This window comes from Salarias fasciatus, chromosome 17 (assembly GCF_902148845.1).
Source record: "Salarias fasciatus chromosome 17, fSalaFa1.1, whole genome shotgun sequence".
NCBI classification, from domain to species: Eukaryota; Metazoa; Chordata; class Actinopteri; order Blenniiformes; family Blenniidae; genus Salarias; species Salarias fasciatus.
In genome coordinates this window covers 21,681,578-21,704,840 of record NC_043761.1, presented here as the reverse complement: position 1 = coordinate 21,704,840, position 23,263 = coordinate 21,681,578, and the positions used below count along the sequence as shown (strand labels likewise).

General features: G+C 45.5%; 1 protein-coding gene across 1 annotated transcript in view; it reads left to right on the top strand.

The window, feature by feature from the left end:
- Positions 1-6,826: 6,826 nt before the first annotated feature.
- The window catches only part of LOC115404387 (anoctamin-4-like), a 35,917-nt gene continuing 19,480 nt past the window's right edge, over positions 6,827-23,263 (top strand). The window contains exons 1-6 of the mRNA XM_030113690.1: positions 6,827-7,135; positions 8,487-8,561; positions 13,916-14,137; positions 17,802-17,804; positions 22,188-22,388; positions 22,838-22,989. Coding sequence (XP_029969550.1) covers positions 6,907-7,135; positions 8,487-8,561; positions 13,916-14,137; positions 17,802-17,804; positions 22,188-22,388; positions 22,838-22,989 — 882 coding nt within the window. The 5' untranslated portion in view covers positions 6,827-6,906. The remainder of the gene's footprint in view (positions 7,136-8,486; positions 8,562-13,915; positions 14,138-17,801; positions 17,805-22,187; positions 22,389-22,837; positions 22,990-23,263) is intronic.

Genomic DNA, 23,263 nt, shown 5'->3' with positions numbered 1-23,263 from the left:
TACATAATTATGTTGTCCTGGAGGTAAGGAAAAATGACAAAGAAATAGAATTGTATGGAATACAGTAGTCTCCTATCAGAATGCTTGCCCCAGGTCAGGGGGAAGTTGAACCTAGTGGTTGGGTAAGTTAGTCTGACCCTCTGTGTTTTACAGTTGTTGTTTTTTTTAATTGCTGAAACACATTGCACATAATGTCCCTCCATTTTCTCTAAACACAACACACCTTTTTCAAGCTGCATATACAAGAACCACACCTTTGTTTTTAAAAAATAAAACCTTAACATCAAAACAAGCAAAAAAAAAACAAACACCTATGCATCATTGCACACTGCAGGGATCTCAAGTCTCACACACACACACACACACACACACACACACACACATTTCAGCCCATTCACACACCCCACGCCACACCTGACATTTCAAATAAATAACTTCCTTGTCAATAACATTAAAAAATAATTCTAATGTTGCATGACTGTAACAACCTTCGCGTTTGCATTTGTCAGCAGCCACACAACCTGTTGCGGCGTGAGGCGCCCTGTTTTTTTTAGAGACGCCCTCCAAAATTGCATTAATATATAATTCACTATATTTAATATTCCTGTCTTAAAGACAGTTATTGTAATAAATTAGTGATTGAAGACAGCTGCTATGTTAACACCAGGCTGCTACTGTGAGGCATTTCATAATTTTTTTTTCTTTCAGTTTAGTGGAGCAGTAGATAAACTGGGCTGTTTAACCACCAAATTTCTTAATTCCTTTTTTTTTTTTTTTTTTTTTTTTTTTGAAGATGTGATTTGTTGAACATAATTAAAAAAAAATTCTGCAATTATTCAAAGTTTCATGGCCACTCAGAGCTTTGCGGTCAATCTTGCTGGATCGGGCCACAGGACCGGGACAAGGTACCTTTCGTTAGTTTGATTTCCTGTCAAACTGACATAATCAGATTCCATTAAACAGTTCATTTTCTCTTTTCTCATTCTAGGTCCGTGAGGGACCATTCTACTCTGTTTTTTTTTTTTTTTTTTTTCTTTTTTCTGTTCTGATTGCCAAAACGGATTTTCCACTCGTTATTTCCTGTTTGACAGGTGGGCGGGGCTTACGCCGCTTTTTCAAAGTACAAGTGTTCTCAACACAGCAGTAAATGTCTGACTGCTGCTCCATTCTCCTGTCAGGACTGTAAATACCTCATAGTAGTTATATTACTACTACACACACATCATTCATCTGTGCTTTACTGCTCTTTGGTTCTAATTGTTGGACTCTAAACTGCATTTTTTCACCTCACGACTTCATGAAAGTAGTAAAAAAAAAAGACCAGCAGGGGTCGCCCTGTACTGATCTCCTCATCACTCTGAATTTATACACTTAAAAATAATCAACAGAAATATGGATATGCTGAAAACAAAAACATCTTATGTGGTTATTTCTAATTGATCCAGCCTTCACTGGACTGTAGCCTCATCATCTGTGATCAGTGGAGTAACACAGGAGTTATGCAGATTATTGTTATATTATCATTTTCAAGACAACAGCAGGCTTCAATACACATTTCAAATGGTACTTCTGACAGAGAAGCATTATAATTCATTTCCACATATGACATGAACACTGAAACTGGAGCCATTACAGTCAGAATGGTCTTATTGTTATTATACAGTTGGAGAGTTTCTCTTTTCCAGTGCATGCACAACAAATATAACAATATAACAAATATACAATATAAATATCACAAAGGATTAATATTTTTTTTTTAATGTGAAAGAACTTTAAAGAACAATGTAAAAAAAGTGGATTGCACACTTTAGTATGACTGTATTGTACAGGGTGAATGGAAATGACTTAGTAAACAGCAGCAGAGACAGAACTGCATTATATTGTTGGGCAGTTGTTTCAGGTGAAAGTTTAGGACGGCGATGGCTCTTGGAAAGAAGCAGTTTTGGAGTCTGTTCTCACTTTAATACATCTGTAAAGCCTCTCAGAGGACAGCAGATCAACAAGCTGAGAACTGGCTGTGATCTGTCCTTGATGAGGTTCTGAGTTTCCGCTGAGGCACCAGGAACAGTCGCAATGAGGGAGGGGAGGGGACAGCCAGCAGTCCAATTTTACTGATATATGCCATAGATTTTTTAGAATATACAGTCACGTTAACCCAGATTACCAATATTTTTGCTTAGAAATTAATAAATCAGAGACCCCATGTGACCAAAGACCAAAACCAACCATGAACCCAACCGAGATGAACAGTTCCTCAAATCCTCACCAGGTCAAATTGTCTCTTTTAACCAAGTTGAAACTAAGAAAAGGCTGGTTGGTCCTGTTTGCAATGCTGTCAACAAAACAAATGGTGCACACTTTGAGAAAAGGAAAATATAAAACATGCTTTGTCTTATTTCACCATAAGCAAAGGGAAAGTTAGCACAGGACAATCAACTGTGCAAGCATGTCCTAAATGGTAAATAGACTGCTGCAGTTAGCACTTTACACTGCATTATCACATTTACCCAATTTCCGCACACATTCACACACCAGTGGAACAGCGGCCACGCAAGGGAGTCAGTCCCTCCACTGGGAGCAGTTCAGGCAGGGGTGCCCAATCCTGTTTCTGTTCTCCCCCTGCTTCACCACACCTGCATGTAATGATTCTGTCATTGCCAAGCGCCTTAAGGCCTCCACACACTACAGGATGATCGGGCCGAATTTTGCCCCAATCTTCTCCTCCCGATCGATGTCGACAGGGTCCGATTGTTGGGGGTATGCAAATGAGTTCGGATCCTATCTTCGTGTAGTGTGCGGTGTGTTCCGAGAGATTTTTTTTTCCTCTCGGGAGGCGTCGGAAGGGGAGATCGTAGATAATGAACATGTTTAATATTTCCTATCGTAAATCCTGTGGTGTGTGGTGCGCTCCGAGAGGAGCCGATCAGCTCGGGGTAGACCTGTCCACACCTTCGGAATAAAGTTCCCTGATTGGCTGAACAGCTCCGTCTCACCAAGGTGCCACTGATTAAAAAAATTCATTCACAGCTGTCAGAGCTGGATGAATATATGTCTGTGAAATATATTCACTATATATGACAGTGAAACAGAAAAGCCAGAGCTCCTAAACTGAGCCGTGCAGAAAGTGATTGTTAATCCTATCGCTCCTGGATTAACTGCATTTCCTCAATCCAGATCACTGCACTGAAGGAGTGATACCGATGTGAATGAATGAACTGAGGGAAAGTATGAGTTCTCCGCTTATTATTGAAAGTGGAGATGAATGTAAAAACAGCAATGAAGGGAAACAGCACAAAGTTACTGATGGACTACGCGAGATTTGGAGGAGTGAGGAGCCGATTCTCGGCTGAAGAATCTGCTCGTGTGTGGTCTGCTCCAGAGCGACACCACACACTAGAAGATCAGGAGAGGAAGATCGGGTGCGATCTGTCCTCTGTTGAAAAATCCTGTAGTGTGTGGTGGCCTTAATAAAATCCAGTGATGAGCCTGTCATTATATTCAGGAGTGTTGAAGCAGGCAGAAAAACATGCTGGATAGGCGCTCTCCAGGAACAGGATTGTTCACCCCTGAGTTAGGAGTTCGGTGTCTTGCCTAAGGACACTTCGGCAAGTTACCAGAAGTGCCCTGGCAAAGTAGCAAGATGCCTGAAGTGCTACGGCAAGCTGTCATGGCCACAATTTGCACTTGACCTGCTGCACATTTTAGAAGAAAATTTAGAAACAAATAACTTATTTTCTGGTTTCACACCGCCCCTCCGCTGAAGTGCTCTGGCACCCCCAGAAGAGATGCTCCTCACATGTTGAAAACCTCTGCCGTAGCATATTTGTATCATGGATGAGGCACACTGCACCTCATTAATCTCCAACCGTTACAGTAATTTCCTCCTTCAGATATTTGAACACTAGGCAAGCAGTTGTTTTCTTAGTCAGTGTAGATGTGGGGTACTATCGGTCTGTGTAGCACTAAGGTGCCAACCTCCACTGGTAAAAAAAAATGAAGATAATGCAAAACTGCAGAAAAACTGTAATATCGGGGAAATTCCAGCAGGGGGCGATGATGTTTCAAAAAGATCCTGGGTCTCATTGGAACCCATTCTAAGATGCAGATTTTAAGAGTGCAAATAAACATATAAGGCGCCCGGATTCAGAACATGTTCAACAGAAAAATCAACTGCGCAAGCATGTACTAGTAGTACTTTATGGACAAATGAAAATTGTGCAAAGAAAAACTTGTGCTTGAGCAGTCAAAAATCTATTCTGGTTTCAGTTTCTTACAATGCACACCGACAGATTCTTCTTCTGTCAAGTCTTCTTCAACTAATCACAGGACGTGTTGTGCCGTGTGATGTGACCGGGGAGGCTGGGGCAGGATCTGAATGTGCTGGAATCTGAGCAGGACAGACCCGGAGCTTCCCGGGAGAGGGAGTTCCGAGCTCGGGTTGGACTGAACTGCTCTGGCAAGTCCAGCAGAACCAGCGTGTCCTGGAGAGTTTCAGACAAGCCCATACTCGGCACAGATATTTCTGTGTACTATGCTAGCAACCTGGTTATCGTGTTCCATGTCATCACGGTGCAGCGTGGAAGGATTCAAAAGCAGGCAGCAGAGGGTGAGTTGCAACTCTTTACTTAGGAAGACACGAGGAGCTGGACAGATGCTGAAGATGCTGGGAATCACAACGGTCGAACAGATACTGAAGACACGAGGTCATTACCGGGGGCTAGGTCCCTTTCGGAGAGAAGTGAGAGAGGAGCTGCCGTGGCCGGCGGTGAAGCGTGAGCCGGGTGAAGCGCTGCCACTGCCGTTATGGGTGCCGAAAAAGCTGGGACCAGCTGAAGATCCAAAGGCTGAAGATCCAGGACCAGCTACGTTGAATCTACAGACCTGGAGCTCCATGACCCACTGCATAGAAAGCTGCAGACTGAGAGCTGGCGGGGAGCTGGCAGGCCCAGCCAGTCCGGTACAACACTAGAGGCAGTGGAGCACCACCACCATCGGGAGGCACACTGGAGCAGCCGGTCTTCATTTCCATTTTCAGTTGTTAATTTAAGAGAAACTTTACGTCAAATTTAACTTAAATCAGCAGATTGAACTTTTCAGATAAACTCTTCACGATTATTCTGTTCTCACATTTGCAAATGATAAGAAGCCCAATGTTCCGTAAACTGAACTGGCTGAATGAACCTGTTCACCGCCTCATATCGACACGTGATCCTCTGAATGATCCTCTGCTTCTCGTCATGATAACGTAAAACGGGCAGGTTTTACTCCTCTCCAGCCATTCACAGTATTTTTATTTTCCTTAATTATGCTTCATATTGTTGGAAACATGCACCACAAGATATTTTATGAGGCATAAACTCCTGATAAGATCTCATCCTGATCTGTCTGGCGTCAGTTAGACCGAGTCAGATGATAATATGACATGAAGAGATTGAACATGCTTGTCATAAAGAAAGTCTGAGGAGTGAGGAGTCGACCTCAGTGGACAATACAGGGAACAGCATCCAGGTTGATCAAATCCATGGACTTTATTCATGGAAACTGAAGAATTTTTTACATATGGTAACCTGATTAGTAAACAAATCTGAGAACCAGAGAGACATAAAGTATAACATATAATTCAGGATGAATGTTCCATTGTAATGCAGTGGCCTTAAACTCATTGTACTCTTTATTTTCTGTGAGCCACTGCTGTTATTCTTCATTGTGCAGAACACAGAGGTTTATAGCTGGAGAAACATTAAAACCACCTTTTCATTGCCCTGACTCATAAGCAAATAGAGAAGCACACTGCAAATACAAGCAAATCATCAAGCTATTCTACGCATGGCATATTTAGAAGTACGACCCCAGATGATTTAAGGCCAAACACACAGAAGCTGACACACTGCTTTATTACTGGGAGGCAGAACGGTCCTCGCTCAGCTGATTCTCAGCTTCTCTTAGCTTGCAAATGTGGAGCAGCATAAAGGGTTTCAGAGGGAGCTGAGCTATTATCTGACAGATCTGGGATGTTTCCCTGGAGCCAGAGGGACTTCCTCCAGTAAAGTGTTTTCTCCCTTCAAGCCTCTGAGCGTGCTCAGCAGTGGACTGCTTGTTATTTAACAGTGGAGTCAAACATAGGGGCTGGGAACCAGAAAGTGTCTGCCTGAGGGTCCAGTCCAGTTCGGTCTGCGCGATGACCACAAATATGGAAAGAGAAAACTTTTCAGGAAGCAACTGTTTTTTTATAATGTGTCCAGAATGAATCACGATAAAAGAAGCTGCTATAACAAAACATCCAGTGAAAGAAAGCTGCTTAATTTCTAACTAATTAACTAACTAACTAACTCAGGCCCCATTTTCACAACATTTTCAAGTGAAAACATAAAACTTTTGTTCCATTTTGTATGTTTGTTTACATGACAACAGTGCTGGAAACAAGGGAAACAACGTTTCTGAAATGCTGCTACGGAACTATTATTATTATTATCATTATCATTATCATTATTATTATTATTATTATTATTTTTGCACATTTATCAGTGAAGGGCAAGTTTTTAGGATCCACATAAACAACAGATAAATGGAAAATAAGGGAGCACATAGGCAATAGGCAGAATCTACTTTTGCACATCTTCAAAAGCTTAATATAAAGCTGTGACAGTGAAGTGGAAGTGACACTGATGCCTCATCACCCACGCGGAGCAGCCACGCCCGCAGCCGCGCGTAAAGCCCGCAGCAGCCGCCGCCGCGGCACGGACCGGGGGGAGCGGATGGATGAGCTGAAGGGAGCCGCAGAGGGCTGGCTGTCACTGTGATTAGAGGTAGGTGTGCAGTGGGTGGAGTTACGGACCCTGAAGTATCGGAGAAGTTGTCTCCTTCGCACGCAGGAGCCGTGCGTAATGAGCGCAGCCGGAGAGGACGATGCTGGATCATGAAGCGGGGCCATCGGACATGCGACTGGTCCACCAGATCGGCACCGCCATGAAGATCCAGGCCGGGGGGGAGCATCTGGGCTGCAGCAAGGTGGGAGACAACCAGGACAGCCAGGTCGTCTGTTTGCAGTGTGAGGATGAGGCGATGCGGGTTTGTCCGGGAAGTCCACGCAGTCCGCGGCGCGCCATCGCCACGCGCCTCTCCTCCGGGTCCGCAGGTAAAGCATGCAGCGCGAGGACAGGGAAAGAGGCAGCATGCACGCATCAGGAACGACACAGCTGCTTTTCTGGATAATATAAGCTATAATAAGGGTGTGGCGCTCCAGATGATTGATTTTTACAGATCAAGGCTCACAGAAGTGACTGAAGGCATCCCGCTTTCTGTTTGTGATCAATTACAGCTGAGCAGCCTGGAGAGTTCTGTTTTAGAATCTCTTACATTGTCCACCACAATGTTAAAGAAAGAAATAAACATTTGTAATTCGATATTTTCTCTCTACACACTAGTGTTTTTTTTTTTAAATAAAGACCACAAGATGAATGAAAAGATGTTCACTGCATTGCAGTAGGTAAATAAGTTAAAGTTTCATGTGATGACACATTATAGGTGTGGAGGGGATCCACTCAGAAGATCAACGTGCTGACTGGCAAATAGCTTTGGAGAACAAATGATACCTGCAGCTTTATCTCCAAACTCTGTCCCAGGCAGCCTGAAGTGCTGGGAGCCGGTGATGAATCACCGCGCGGCGCTGCAGGCTCTCCTCTGATGCAGCCGGAGCTCTTAGATTAGTGCATGAGGACACATTTCTGAGTGCTGAGGAGGTCTGTAACCTTTGTCACCTTTACAGTGTGTGAATAAACAGCTGATGATGTTTCTTTTGATGTTTGTAATCTAATGTGAATATTGAATCACACTGATTAACTGAACTCCATTCCTTTCATGAAGCTCTACTTTCTGCAAGTGTGAAGTGGCTGATTTGATTTGGCAGAGCCCCCCCCCCCCCCCCCCCCCCCCCCCCCCTACACACACACACACACACACACACACACACACACACACACACACACACACACACACACACACACATACCGCCGGCCTACAGCGGCTCCTCAGACTTGCAGACGTGTCCAGATGAGGTGACGAACGCGCTCCTTCAGCACTTCAGGCGTCATTCCTTTCACATTAAGGGAGTGCGTGACGGTTTCTCCTCCGGTCCGTCCTGCAGGTTTATGAGCTCGTTCTCCACATCCAGGGTTATGAGTTTTATTCGCAGCCTTCTTCCACAGTGGATGATTTCATTCTCTCTCTATATGAGCCGGTACACTGAGGTACTAAAGCTGCTGCACTCATGGGCTTTATCTCTTAACTATGCCAAGGTCAAAAGACTTTTTGTAGCTCAGTGTGAATCAGGACACTAACACTGCACGATTAGGACGTTCTTTACCGTAATGCTGCAGGGGCATGGTCATTATGTTTCTTTAATCACCTTGTTGAGCACATTTGAAAACTTTCATGGCACTTTGAGGCTCAGGTGAAACTTTTCCCCTCTTCCCTCCCTCCTGCTGCAGACCGAGAGCCGAGCAGCAGCAGCTACAATGTCTCTTCAGGAACCTTCTACAGCTGCGTCAGTCAGATCACCATCGGTGAGTGACCTTGTTCAAGAAGCCGTTTCTTTCCTGAATTCTCCCTCCTTCAGCTGTTTGATACCAAAATATCTCAGGTTATATCAGGCCACAGACACATCTGTGCAACCTTCACACGGCAGCAGGCAGAAGGGCAATGCACTGCCACACCGTGAAACTACACAGGGAAAGCAACTTTATTACACTGGAATGGATATTGTGGAAATCATATAATGCATTGAAAGGTTTCATCTGTTTTCAAAAAGTTAAGTTGTCATGTAAACGGACACCCAAAACATCTCAGTTCCTGAGAGGCTTCGTTCACACTGCAGGCAAATGTGACTCAGCTCTGACTGTCTGCTCACAGTGACTCGTATCTGATCTGTCCTGTGATCGTGTGAACGTCACAATTTTGATTTTTCACTCCAGAGCCAGGCCTCGTTCATATGTGGTTCCAGATCAGCGTCTTTTCACTCAATCTCCTTCCTTCACTCATGATTTTCTCCAAATGATGTCGGCTCCTATTGGACAACCACTTGAAAATTGATATACATGCACTGACCTGTGTGGGGTTCACATTCACTCCTGTGAACAGCGTGCTGGGCGTGAGTGGCGGCTGGCTCAGACGCCGCCCTCTGTTACTCAGAAGCAGAAGAAAAGAGCTGAATAAACTCCAATACTAAATGAAAATACATCAACAATATACGTGACCCTTTTCAGTAAATAAACTGCAATAAAAGAGCAGATAAACAGCTGAAACATCCCGAGGAGGCCGGACTGAGTAGCGATTCCACCAATCAGTGATTAATGATATGAATGAATGAATGAATGAATGAATGAATGACCTGGAATTAAACCAGCCAGTTCCATTTGATGGCTGCAGCTTTGGACGAATTTAAGGTCGTGAAAGGTCAGAGGTGCTTTTGGTTAAAATGTCACAGAGTGAAGCTGAAGTCAAAATCAGTCTGCGAGTTGAGGCACTGTCAGTCCAGACCTGGTGATCTGACATGTTCCTGGTGTGTGTGTGTGTGTGTGTGTGTGTGTGTGTGTGTGTGAGTTGTTGGTGTGTGACAGTGAGGGGTTCACCCCAGGCTGCTGCTGCTGCATGCAGGTGTTCCTCTCCTTCTGTACCTACTGAAAAAAACAACAACAAACTGAACTAATGAAGTGCTGAGGGAGAGCTGCGGACCGCCGAGACTCACTCTGTTGGTTTTACAAAGGAAAAGATCTATAGCGCGTTCCGCACTCCGACATCAGAGAGAGCCGGTGTGCTGCCTGTGATTTAAAAGCCCTGGCCTTTGTTTGAGAGGAAAACACAAGTCAGCATCGCTGTAGGTTCCTAACATCGATCGTATTCCTGCATCAATTCAAGTCTTCTTCTTTGTAGCGGGTTTTTCCAGCAGATGGTCAGACGGCTGTGATCTTTAAGGTTCAGTCAGGTTTTATGGCGTGAACGCGTGAACGTATTTCTTTTTCAGCATGTTGCTGTTTGAACTTTTCTGAGATGAAAATGTTAAAGAGAAATGCAGATTGTTAAAGGTTCTTTTCTTTGCGTTGATTTTTCAGTTTGACTGAAGGAAAATTGGACAGAAGGAAGCTGCTTATGGTCATTCCCTGAGAGTGACTCTTTCATGTGATTGTTGAAACATCTGATTGTGGTTGCTGTGTTCGATCATGTTTAGGAAGCTCAAGCTAGACCTCATAACACAACGGGCAACGGAAACTTTTTGTGCACATGAGTTGTATGAACTCCACATTTTTATGGTTGGGTTGCTGCAGTAAGAACAAATGGAACTTTTCTGAGTGATCCTCAAGGAGACAAATTAATCTGATCAAACTTTCTGATTAATTTTAAGACTCCAAATGGGTGTGGGATTTAAAAGACGATATTGTTTTTGATCCTGCCCATTTATTTTTGACCAGAATGAGATCAAAAAAACAAAAGTTTGAGATTTTTGCTATTCTGTGAGTGAGATTCAATATTAAGGGGATTCGAGAGGAACTGATCTCTCTCTATTCTCTCATAAATGCCAAAATTGTTTAAGTTTTACAATGTGCTGAATTCTTTTGCAAAGTCTGCTGAAATGATGAAGTGTAAAGCCGGTGGCGTCCCATCCAGGTGGTTTTCCGTCGGCTCGCAGCCTCCAGGTTGTTTCTCGGCCCAGATTCCTGCACCTGCGTTTGTTTCCCTTCCTGGGAGTGCGTCGGGCCGTTCATCTGGGCCCGGCGCTCCTCAGAGAGCCACAGCGGCACTTTTTTTCTGATGACTGCGACATGGATATTGCTTAGGACACACTATGTCCCGCGCATCGTGAGTTTTGGAGGTCGTTCAGATGCTCGCCAGGTGTGGATTACAGCGCCGCCTCGTTCATTTCAGGTGACTTTTATGGGAGGCTGAGAGCAGAAGACGTTGATGATTTAGTTTGAGAAGCAGAGGAACGAGCTGTAATGGGTCCAAGCGACATTTCCAAACTTCTTAGAGGTGACTGGAGTGTCATTGAATGCATCACCAGCTGTTTCGGTGCCCACAGACTGTGCTACATGTAGTTTCTCCCACTGGGATAGAAACACACACAACGCATCGTCCATTCAGCAGCTGCTCTTCCTCCGGGTCCGGGATCATCCCGTCATCCATCATCTCTGCTTGTGAGCACAGAATGAATAATTTGTGGGATAATGTCTCGTTTGGAAAAGTCAAACAGCCACATTAAACATTAAACGCTGCTTAAAGTGCTCCTGGAGACCGTGTAGACCCACAGCACGTCTCCTCTTGGACATCTCCTGTGTGCTCAGCTGTGAAGTGGACGACACACACTCCTCTCAAACACATATTTGCGGGTTATTCTGGATCGTCTCTCCCTGTCAGAGCGGCGTGTTTCACAGCAGAAACTGATACCGTATATATGTCCTGCTTTTGAGGTCAGTAATATGAGCAGAGAATAAACATTTTTCTGTTTCCTGGTCCTCAGATTGATGGCTCCAAAGCAATATCTGAAGACAAGGAGGGAAACGGTGATTTGGGGTTTGGGAAAACCTGGCTGGAAACAGGACTTTGGTGTCAGAGACCAAAATGCTGAAGCCGAAAAAATGTGAGCTGAAAGTGAAAGAAAGGTTTGAAGGTGAAAAATATAGATTCTAATCCGAGAACATTCATCCTGGCAACTGAAGAAAACAACACCGTAAACTTTAAAAAGTATATTTATGAGTAAAAAAAAAAAATGAAACATAAATGATTTTATAAAAAATAATTCCAGAGCTTTATCAAATTTATATTACAGTTGAAAAAAATTCATAGACTTATTTTTCTTTCGAGTGCAGTGGTTTTAATTTTTTGAAATTCAAGATGAAAGCTGGAACAAATTCAATTTTTTCAAATCAATTTTTTTTTCAAATTAACAAACCTTTTGCAAACATCTTCTGTGGATTCTTGTCGTCTACAGATTTTAAAAAATAAGTAAATAAATCCCCTTCACAGAGTAACTGATGTTAAGGCTGTTTCTCTATTGCAATAAGAGAAAATAAAGTTAGTTTTCAATTCAATTCTGCTTTATTTCAAAAGTACAGATTACAACATAAATGGTAAATGGACTACACTTGTATAGCGCTTTTTACCCTGCTTGACAGAGCCCAAAGCGCTTCACACTGCAATATCACATCAACCCTTTCACACCATACTGGGTGGTGGTAAGCTACTGCTGTAGCCACAGCTGCCCTGGGGCAGACTGACGGAAGCGAGGCTGCCAATCTGCGCCATCGGCCCCTCCGACCACCACCAACCATTTACTCTCACAACTTTCATACTAGGCAAGGTGGGTGAAGTGTCTTGCCCAAGGACACAACGCCAGTTTTACGCCTGCGGGAGCGGGGATCCAACTGCCAACCTTCTGGTTATAAGACGACCTGCTCTACCAACTGAGCTACTGTCGCCCCAACATAGTCACTTCTAGACATAGTTTCCTCTTTTTATTGCTTCTCTGTCCATGTGGGCCAGATTAGACCCTCAGACAGGCCGCTCTTGGCTGGCAGGCCTTATGTTTGAAACCCTTTTTCAGATCACATATTCTTTCCTGCCCCGTAACTGATTTTGCTCCATTTTTGTAGTTTTAAGAGAAGCAGTATCTTTTACTTGCCTAAATAACGAAAGTGAGAATTTTCTCCCTGCTCCATTAGTGCTGAGTGAGGCACAAACGTTTCGGGGTCACGCAGCGGTCCGGCATGAATGGCCCTTTAATTGGGAGACGCCGGGCGTCACCTGGTTTCACCTCGTCTCCGTCCTCCAGCTGAGCGAGCAGCGCCGGGAGCGAGCAGCGCCGGGAGCGAGCGGCCGCTATCGATCGTGTCCAGTTTGTTCATTGCTGATGTTCCTCTGAAATCTGCTGGCTTTGTTTTTTAGTGGTGTGTGTGTGTGTGTGTGTGTGTGTGTGTGTGTGTGTGTGTGTGTGTGTGTGTGTGTGTGTGTGTTCAGTTCTCTCATAATGTTCATACATAGAAATTGAGTCGTGACAATAATGAAGTAAAGACCAGAACACAAACCTGCAGTCGGTCAGTCAGCAGTGACACAGAGCGAGGTTGACTTTGGACACAGGAGCGTTTCTGTGTTCAACCAGATGGTGGCGGCGTTGTGTCGCTGTTCATCATCTGGGTTAGCTGCTTGTGTCCACTTTCATCGTTGTGCTTCAAACGTCATGAGCATTACTGAGGTTGGAGGAAATAGATCGAGTTGAATCAGAGAGGTTTGATGACAAGACTTTAATGTTTCATAATGTTTTACTGTGCTTTTCTCTGAAGAATAACTGCATATGGTGTGTTTTTTTCATCCCCACAGACCCTTAAGTTCAGACTGTTATTTGAAGGAAAACTGTGACGCCTGATGTAGTTTTCACAGCCAATTTAAGTAAGCCATGGAAGCATTTTCCATGATTAACATGAGTAATTTTAATATATATTGATTTCTGTTGTGTTTATCACATAATGCAACATGTTATTATATTTTTATATAAGGTGAATCACAAATACAGTGGAAACCTTTACAGTTCTAAAAGAAAATAAGATCTGAGCATAAATTCCATGAGGAAAGTCTCTCCGTACATGAAGTTGTCAGTTTTTTTATCCTGATATAATAGTACTGCAGCTGTGTTTTGGCTCAGTCTGCTTTAGATCTGATAAATCAGCGTTTCCAGAGCGGAGCTGAGCAGGGTCAGGCTCTTCAAGGCCTCCTGAAGCTGCAAAGTGAAAACCTGCTGAGGAGAGGTGGAGCGCTGGCTCCCAGCTGAAGTTGACATATTCCACCACCAGAGGGCAGCACTGGCTATAATCAGAGATGTTCCTTGTTTGTGTTCTGTTTTTGACCCCCCCCCCCCCCCCCCCCCCCCCAGGGTTCGACCAGGCGGGTCAGGTGGCCATCGGGTTCTCCCACTGGAACAGCCCCTTCCCGGACAGCGGCCCCAGCCTCCCCAGTCCGGACTGCGTCCACTCCGAGGCGTCCGCCATCCCGCCAGCCAGCGAGCACCTGGAGCCGGCGTCCTGCCCGGCGTCCCTGTCCGTCACCCCGCTGCCCACCTGCAGCGCCAGTCAGGAGACCCTCTGTGACAGCAGCAGTGAGTGGAGCCGCCGTTGATGTCCAGAAACATGGCCTCTGACGACACACGTCCTCATATTGACTGAGCATAGCTCCAGCACAGTCTGTTATAATGTGTAATAACTCATCAAAACTGATGAAATAGCAAAATAAAAGAAAAGAGAAAAATCCTGCATGAGCAGAAGAGGAAAGGAGAAACTTTCCTCCAGAATTTGAAAGGCGAAGTTTTCAATTTTTCGTTTGAGAAAAGATTCACATTTACACTGCGGCGGTCTTGTGAACGATGTCCTTCACTCCATCCTCTTGCAGGCCAGTTTTGGCCCGCGGGCCTTATGTTTCACAGCCCTGCTGTATAATCTCAGGAGAGGCTTGTATGTGTGTCTCCTTGGGGTTAAAGAGCTGTTCAGTCATTTTAGAGGGAAGAACAGGTTAATGATGAATTAGTGACAACTAGTGCGTGTGTGTGTGTGTGTGTGTGTGTGTGTGTGTGTGTGTGTGTGTGTGTGTGTGTGTGTGTGTGTGCGTGTGTGTGCGTGTGTGTCCTTGACTCTCCATCACAGGCACACACTGACAATATCATGAGTGTGAACTGTGATTGTTTTGGGCTGCAGCAACACGGTCACTTCCCCCCTCCTCTCTGTTTTTTGCTCTGATTGGCCGCTGCCAGAGCAGCTTAACCTCTGATTGGCTGCCAGGGGAGCCTGATCAGGAATGCCAGTGAGTGGCGTGCGCCTCCTCTCTCTCTCCCTCTCTCCCTCACACTGTAAACATCCTGCTCGTGCTTCTCTGTGTGTGTATGTGTGTGTTTTTTCTCCTTCAGAGAGGATCTTTGACAGTTTTCGGGAGCTTCTGATGACATGGGATTCTTCTCATGACGGCGCTGTCAGAACGTGTGTGTGTCTGTGGAGGTGTATGTATGTGTGTGTGTGTGGAGGTGTCGAAGCGATGAGGAGTAAGGAGTAAAGAGTGGGGATGCTGCTTTCCCTCGTGGAGCTCCGGGCTTGTTTGTTTCCCCCCAGCGAGGACGTCTGCATGCCGGGGCTGGAGGGGGAGAAGGGCTGATCCGGGGGTGTGTGTGTGTGTGTGTGTGTGTGAGGAGAAGTCATTCGGCTGGTTTTGGCTTTTGCTGCAGCTTGGCTGGGGAGCCCCCTCCTCCTCCTCCTCCTCTCCCCCCTCTCCCCCCCTTTCTCCTCTGAGGGGTGAAGCCGCCTCTCCTCTTCTGCCTCCTTCGCTCGGTGAGTCTCCTCAAGTTGTCTCCCAGCAGCCTCGGGTGTTTTATCGCTGCGCTGCTCTCTCCGTCTCATGTCCTGTCACAGTCCCGTGCCTCGTCGCTCACATGCACTTCACTGTGACCGTGCAAACGTATGACCTTCACACTCTCTCTCTCTCTCTCTCTCTCTCTCTCTCTCTCTCTCTCTCTCTCTCTCTCTCTCTCTCTCTCTCTCTCTCTCTCTCTCACACACACTCACACATACACACACACACGTCCCCCGTTCTACATTTCCTCATCGCTCTGCTCCTTCATCCTCCGTGGTGCATCAGTTGTAAAACACAGAAATGGGTCACATCTCTGCGTAGTGTGTGTGTGTGTCTTATGCGTGTGTGTGTCGTTTCCTCCTGGCACCAGTCGCAGGTCGGCAGGCGTGAAGTCTCTCCTGCCTGCTGTCAGGGGAGAACATGCGCCCCGGGGCATGATGGGGGCGTCCAGATGGAACGAGTGACTGACACATACACATAAAACACACACAGCATGCACAAACACACACACATCGTCTCCTTTTCTTTACCTCTGCAACCTTTTATCCTCCACTCAGTGTGAGCTGTCATCTGCAGGTTTTAGTGTTACGCAAGGAGCCACGTTGTTGTTGTTGTTGTTGTTGTTGTTGTTGGAAATGACTGCAAGAAGACAGTTATTGTAGCTTAATTTAAAAAAAAGTTTCCAGAGTTGATGATAGTTTGGAAGCCTTCATTTTTGTGGATTAGTTCCCCAGGATCTGTGCCTCCAGCTTCATAATGACTGAAGATGTGAAATGTGGATTAAATTTGCATCTGACGCTGTGAAATAACAGGCGCAGCCTACTTGCGTCTGCCGGCATTAATTTTCATGAGACACTTGCTCCAAATCCTGCAGATCCCGATTCAAAACTATTCAGCTGATGAGTTTAAATTATTGACAAGACTTAGTGTAGATGAAAAAAGAGCCGTGCTGCTGAAAGTGACACAGTGAGTCCAGCTGATCTGATCAACTCCAGAATATCAGGAGAATATCAGGAGCTGAACTGCATCATCTTCAGATGGGATGTTATCCTTCACTCTGGATCACCATAAAAGTATGAATAGTTAAATCAAGAATGATTAAAAGTTATATTACAGGGTAATTAAATTCTTCAATGATCTGACAGACAGGGAGAAAATGTGAGCAAACTCATTCTAGAGTTTGATGCACATCAGAGGATTTTAATATATTTAATGGTTTATGGTCACCCTATTCATACTATACAACTCTGTTCTTGAGTTTGGCAATGGCTGACTAATTCTAATAGTTTAGAAACGTCCTGGGATATGTAGCATATATATTATGAAATGGAGCCTGAGCTTGTGAGGGAGATTGAGAGGTACCGGCTAGATATAGTCGGGCTCACCTCCACACACAACCGGGGCTCTGGAACCCAACCTCTCGAGAAGAGCTGGACTCTCCACTTCTCTGGTGTTACCCGTGGTGAGAGGTGGTGGTCTGGTGGTGGGTTTCCTCATAGCCCCACAGCTCAGCCGCCATGTGTTGGATTTTCCCTCCAGTGAACGAAAGGGTTGCATCTCTGCGCCTTCGGGTCGGGAACAGGTGCCTCACAGTGCAGAGTACCCGGCCTTCTTGGAGTCCCTGGAAGGGGTGCTGGACAGGGCTCCATCTGGGGACTCCACTGTTCTACTGTGGGACTTCAACGCCCACGTGGGCAGCAAGAGCAAGACCTGGGGCTGGGGGGTGGGGGGTGGGAGGGGGGGGGGATTGGTACGCACAGCCTCCCTGATCTGAACCCGACTAGTGTTCTCTTATTGGACCTAAGTGCACTTGGCACTAGGACACCCTAGGTCGGAGGTCGATGATCGACTTTATTGTCATGTCATCTGACCTCCGGCTGCGTGTTTTGGACACTCGGGTGAAGAGAGGAGCAGAGCTGTCGACCGATCACCACCTGGTGGTGAGTTGGATTCGCTGGCGGTGGAGAAAACTGGACAGACTTGGCAGACCCAAACGTGTTGTGAGGGTCTGTGGGGAACGTCTGGTGGAACCCTCTGGCAGCGTGGTTTTCAACTCCCACCTCCGAGTTAGCTTCTCTCATGTCCCGAAGGAGGCTGGGGACATTGAGTCCGAGTGGACCATGTTCTCCACCTCCATTGTCGAAGCAGCTGCCCAAATCTTTGATCATAAGATCTCCGGTGCCTGTCGTGGCTTCAACCCACAAACCCGGTGGTGGATATGGAAAGTAAGGGCTACCGTCAAGCTGAAGAAGGAGTCCTACCAAGTCTAGTTGGCTCCTGGGACTCCAGAAGCAGCTGACAGGAATTGGCAGGCCAAGCGAACTGCAGCCCGAGTGGTTGTGGAGGCAAAAATTCAGGTGTGGGAGGACTATCGGTTGGCCTCAAAAAAATTCTGACAAACCGCCCGGCGCCTCAGCAGAGGAAAGCAGGTCTCCACCAACATTGTTTACAGTGGAGGTGGGGAGCTGCAGAACTCACGGTGGAAAGAATACTTTGAGGACCTCCTCAATCCCGTCACCACGTCTTCCGTGGAGGAAGCAGAGGCCGAGGTCTCAGAGGTGGACTCGTCCATCAGCCAAGCTGAAGTCACCGAGGTAGTTGGAAAGCTTCTCAGTGACGAGGCACCGAGGGTGGATGAGATTCGCCCTGAATATCTAAAGTCTCTGGATGTGCAGGGACTGTCTTGGTTGACACGTCTCTGCAACATCGCGTGGCGGTTGGGGACGGTGCCTCTGGATTGGCAGACTGGGGTAGTGATCCCCCTGTTTAAAAAGGGGTGACTGGAGGATGTGCTCCAAACATTGGGGGATCAAACTCCTCAGCCTACCTGGGAAAGTCTTTGCCAGGGTACTGGAGAGGAGGATTCGACCGATAGTCGAACATCCAGGAGGAGCAATGCAGTTTTCGTCCTGGCCGCGTAACATTGGACAAACTCTTGACCCTCCATAGGGGCTCAAGGGTTCGTGGGAGTTTGCCAAACCAGTTCACATGTGTTTTCTGGAGTTGAAGAAGGCGTTTGACCGTGTCCCTCGTGGTGTCTTGTAGGTGGTGCTTCTGGAATACGGAGTCCGGACCGCCTTGTTAAGGACCATCCGGTCTCTGTGTGCCCGGAGTAGGAGTCTGGTCCACATTCCCGGCAGTAAGTCGGACCTGTTCCTGGTGCATGTTGGACTCCGGCAGGGCTGCCCTTTGTCACCGGTTCTTTTCATAATCTTTATGGACAGAATTTCTAGGTGCAGCCAGGGGCCGGAGGGGTCCGGTTCGGGAACCACAGGATTTCATCTCTGCTTTTTTCAGATGATGTTGTCCTGTTGGCTTCATCAAACCTGGACCTACAGCATGCACTGGGGCGGTTCGCAGCCTAGTGTGAAATGACAGGGATGAGGATCAGCACCTCCAAATCCGAGACCATGGTTCTCGACTGGAAGAAGGTCGTCTGACCTCTGCAGGTCGATGGAGAGACCCTGGCTCAAGTGGAGGAATTTTAGTATCTCGGGGTCTTGAATGGGGAAAGGATGGAGCGTAAGATTGACAGGCGGATAGGTGTAGCCTTTGCAGTGATGCGGTTGTTGTATCGGTCCGTTGTAGTGAAGAGGGAGCTGAGCCGAAAGGCGAAGCTCTCGATTTATTGGTCAATCTACGTCCCCACCCTCATCTATGGTCATGAACTTTGGGTCATGACCGAAAGGACAAGATCCCGGATACAAGCGGCTGAAATGAGCTTCCTTCGTAGGGTGACTGGGCGCTAAGTTAGAGGTCAGGTTAGGAGCTCAGTCACCATGGAGGAGCTCGGAGTAGAGCCGCTACTCCTTCACATCCAGAGGAGCCAGCTGAGGTGGCTTGGGCACCTCTTTAGGATGCCTCCTGGAGGCCTCCCTGGGAAGGTGTTTCACCAGGAGGAAACCCCGGGGAAGACCTAGGACATGCTGGAGGGACTGTATGTCTCTCGGCTGGCCTGGGAACGCCTTGCGATCCTCCCAGGAGAGCTGGAGGAAGTGTCTAAGGACAGGGAAGTCTGGGCATCCCTACTTAGACTGCTGCCCCCGCTACCCAGTCCCGGATAAGTGGTAGAAGATGGATGGATGGATGAATGACATGTCATTGACTGTAACTGTGTTGAATATCCTACAGCCCTGATGAAAACAAATGTACGGCTTTTCTATGATACATACAGATTAAAAAAAACACTTATTATCACCTGAAATTGTATTAAGTCAGATATAGTATGAAAAACCGTTCCAGATATTGATTGTCAGTGATAAACAATGTTCAGCAGCCTTTACTAGCAGCAAAAATATTACATTGTATGACTATCCAGTCAGATCTGTCAACAGAACTCAATGCACTGAGATATTTTTTGGCTTTGAATCATGAAATCATGAAATATGTCCCATTCTGGTTGTAAACTTTGTAGCAGGATTTATTAATCTCTTGTGCATACTGGTAAATGTGAAGGGATCACAGTAAACAGGAAAATACAAATGACTTCACGACATGCTCAGGTGTCTTGAACCTTTGTCTTTGTCAGTCACTCGTTTGACCTCAGATGAGGCGACGTCGTCTCTGATTATTCTTCACACAGGTCTGATGCTAGTAAGGTTGAATTTCTTCACAGTTGGTGGTTTATGGAAATATTTCTAGGTCCATTTTAAGGTTTTCTCTACAGAATCCTGTCTGCTTTTTTACTCGTCTGACAGTCTGCAGATGCAGCAATCATTCATTGGTATTCAGGATTTTGCTGAGTTAAATTTTGATCAGATATCCTTCGGCTGGAAAACAAACCTTCACTTTTACCTTGAGAAGCTTGAAATTCTTGTGGTTTGTGCTGACACACTATTTAGCAAGATCTTTCACGAACGTTTGCTCAATGTAACTGAAATGTGAGTAAACCACAGATGTGAGATGACCTATAGGCATTTTTTTAAATTTGTCTTTCTGTTATCGCCCCTTTGTATTTCTTTTCTAAATGCAACAATGTATCTAAAATATTCCCAAAGATATAGAGGTATTCACTGAATATCATTTGTATAAGTATTCTGAATTTGGCTTTATAGAGTTTAAAAAGTGTTTGAATCAGTTCTCTGTATCGGCAAATGGCTAAATGTTTGTTTTCATACTGGACTCATCCTTTGAAATTAATGCATCTTAATGCATCCTATTAATGCATCTTACTGAATATTGATGACATTTAATTCAGTTTTAACTGTATAGATTAGCTACATATGTGTAATACTAGTTTCTGTGTTTTTCAAAATAAATTCTTCTTTTCAAGTGAATGTAAATATAAAATTTATTTTAGTATTTAGAAACTAATTATCTTTGTGAATGCTGATCAAAATGATCAATTATTTAAAAGTTAATTACATTTCATTGTATTAATTCTAGTTAACTAAGAGTAAAAAACCCAGGAACCCTGAAAGACTTCTTAATTACAGGGATGTGTTTAACTGGTCACTTCCACCGCCGCCGGGAAACAAGTTGTGTCGGAAACCATCTGCTTCCCTCGTCTGTGTCCCGTCAGAGCTTAGGCACCACGTGACCTCCGCCCTGGATTAACTTACCGCCGAACCACAAGGTTGTTAAAGTTTGATGGACACATTGTTTGACCGTCTGAACAGCAGCTCTGCTGCCTAATTTGTGTCGTCTCAGCTCCCTGAGGGACGATAGTTATTGTTTTCAACTTTTTGCTTTCTTTCAATGACACCATTGGACTTCTTTGATCTCGTGTCTCTTGGAAAATGAATCAGAAACCTGCTCAGTTCAAATTTTTTATGGTATAAACCATAATCCTCAGGTTTGTGCCTCATATTCTAAGAAGATACTGTGTTGTGATCTCCGCTATCTGCTCTATACACCATCTTGTGGTGAAAACTTGTACTGTAAGACTAAACTGGGTAAAACAAGTCAGATAACTTGCTTTATAATTAAAGCAGGAGCTTCAAAATAGTTTTTCTCATCCAAAAATCTTGTGCAAATTTTCTCCAAAAGCAGTTCAACACATCTCGTCTGTAAATTAGTTCTGTGTCTCTTCTCGAATGATCAGATCAACGATAACCCTCATATTTTCATCATGCACCCAACGATGAAAACAAACAAAAGCATTCTAATCTTTTTAATAGAAACAACAGCTCATATGAAAAAAGGTATTTGTGCATCGGAATATTTTTTATTTTTTCTCTGGGGAGTAAGCTTCTTAAAATAAATCTGTTTGTCCAGCGATGGACTCAGGTCCCGACTCTGTCTTGGCCCCTGCTCAGCCAGGTGAGACTCCTGGTGACCCTCGCTCGTCAAATTCACGTGACAGCTGCAGCTCCAGACTGGAAAGCCGGTCGCCGGCTTAGCGGCATATTCACCATCACTCTGAATAGAGCAGGTGGATGCTGAGCACTTATTTTCCACTGGAATGAAATTTATCGTCTTTCTATTACCTGCATCCACACACTCCAGAGTTCCAAAGCATTCAGCGGCTGATTAAAAGCCGAGACGCTCTCCCGACCTCTATCTCTGTCCCCATTGCTTCGGCTCAGCAGGAAAATTTGGCTGAGTCACCTTTCTTGTCACAGCAGGCGTACCTCTCAGACCTCTTCCTGCTCTCCAGAGGAGATCCAAACCAATCCAGATGAGCTTCATTTGCACCGCTTTGAATAGTATCTCACCTTAAAACAGGCTGTCTGGTTGATAAATAGACCCTATTAGTTTGTGTTTCCAAGGAGAGTGTGTGTTATTTAAAGGTCTTTTAAGGTCGGTGAATAAAGCATGCAGAATGTCGAATCAGTTTAACGGCTAAAGCCTCGTCTTCTGACTCTGTCCAGGTGTGAGTTCATCTCTTCATGGGTCTGAGCCCCGGCGGCAGAGCCCCCATCAGCACAGAGTCCCGCTGCAGCCCTCGGCCTCCGGCTACCAGGCGGCGGACAGACCCCTCGCCTTCCCCCGCCGCCGGACGGCCGACATCATGGAGGAGTCCTCGGCTGAAGCGCCCGACTCCAGCACTCAGGACGACGTTCCTCCTCTGGGTAAGATCCAGGAACTGGGCCTGATCCTTAAATCCTCACCTTGATATCAAGAGAAATCAGTCAGAGAACATTTTAAAATCAACTCATACACCTAAATTCCTAGTTTTATGATCACAAACTCAGCTTTCATGTTTCAGTCTCTTCATGTTTCTCCATTGAAAAGCGGGTTCTGGTTAATTTGGCCATTTCTCTAATGCATCCTTTCATTAATGAACCTCTGGGAATGTCATTGGCCGCAGGTCACAGAAATGCTGACACCATGGAAAAATGCACTCAGGATGATCTGGTTGCAAAGACAGTCACTGACTAGAGGGTTCAAAAGAAAGAAAAGTATAAAAAATATTGCATTGTAAAGTTAATATTCACCAAAAAGCTTCAACCTGATGCTAATTTCTGTGTCTTTTATTAACATGTGAATATTTGTTGTATCTGTTCCATCCCCCCTCCAGCTGTGAAGGACGTCAACGTGCTGCTGGAGAGGGAACGGACTGAAGGCAGCAGCAGCAGCCCGTCGAGGGACGACGACTCCACCCTGCAGAACCCGGGAACCAACAGCAGCATCCTCGACGAAAACACAAAGTCCGACTCGGGCCTCCCAGAGGTCAGTGCTGACGCTACAGGAGCCATCCACTTAAAGAGAAAGGCATGCAAATCTGCAGCAAATCTGAGCTGGAGGCAGATTAGTTGAGTACAGTTAGATTACAGTCATCTGAGGGTTGGATTCTTTAAAGATCACTTAATCAACTGACGTAAAAAACAATGTTAGTCTTCTATAATTATTTTTTCTGCTGCTTCTTTAAGTGACTCGATACACCATCTAGTGGAACAAAGAGGTAATGCAAGACTGAAAACTCTGGATCAAGGGGGGTCAAATC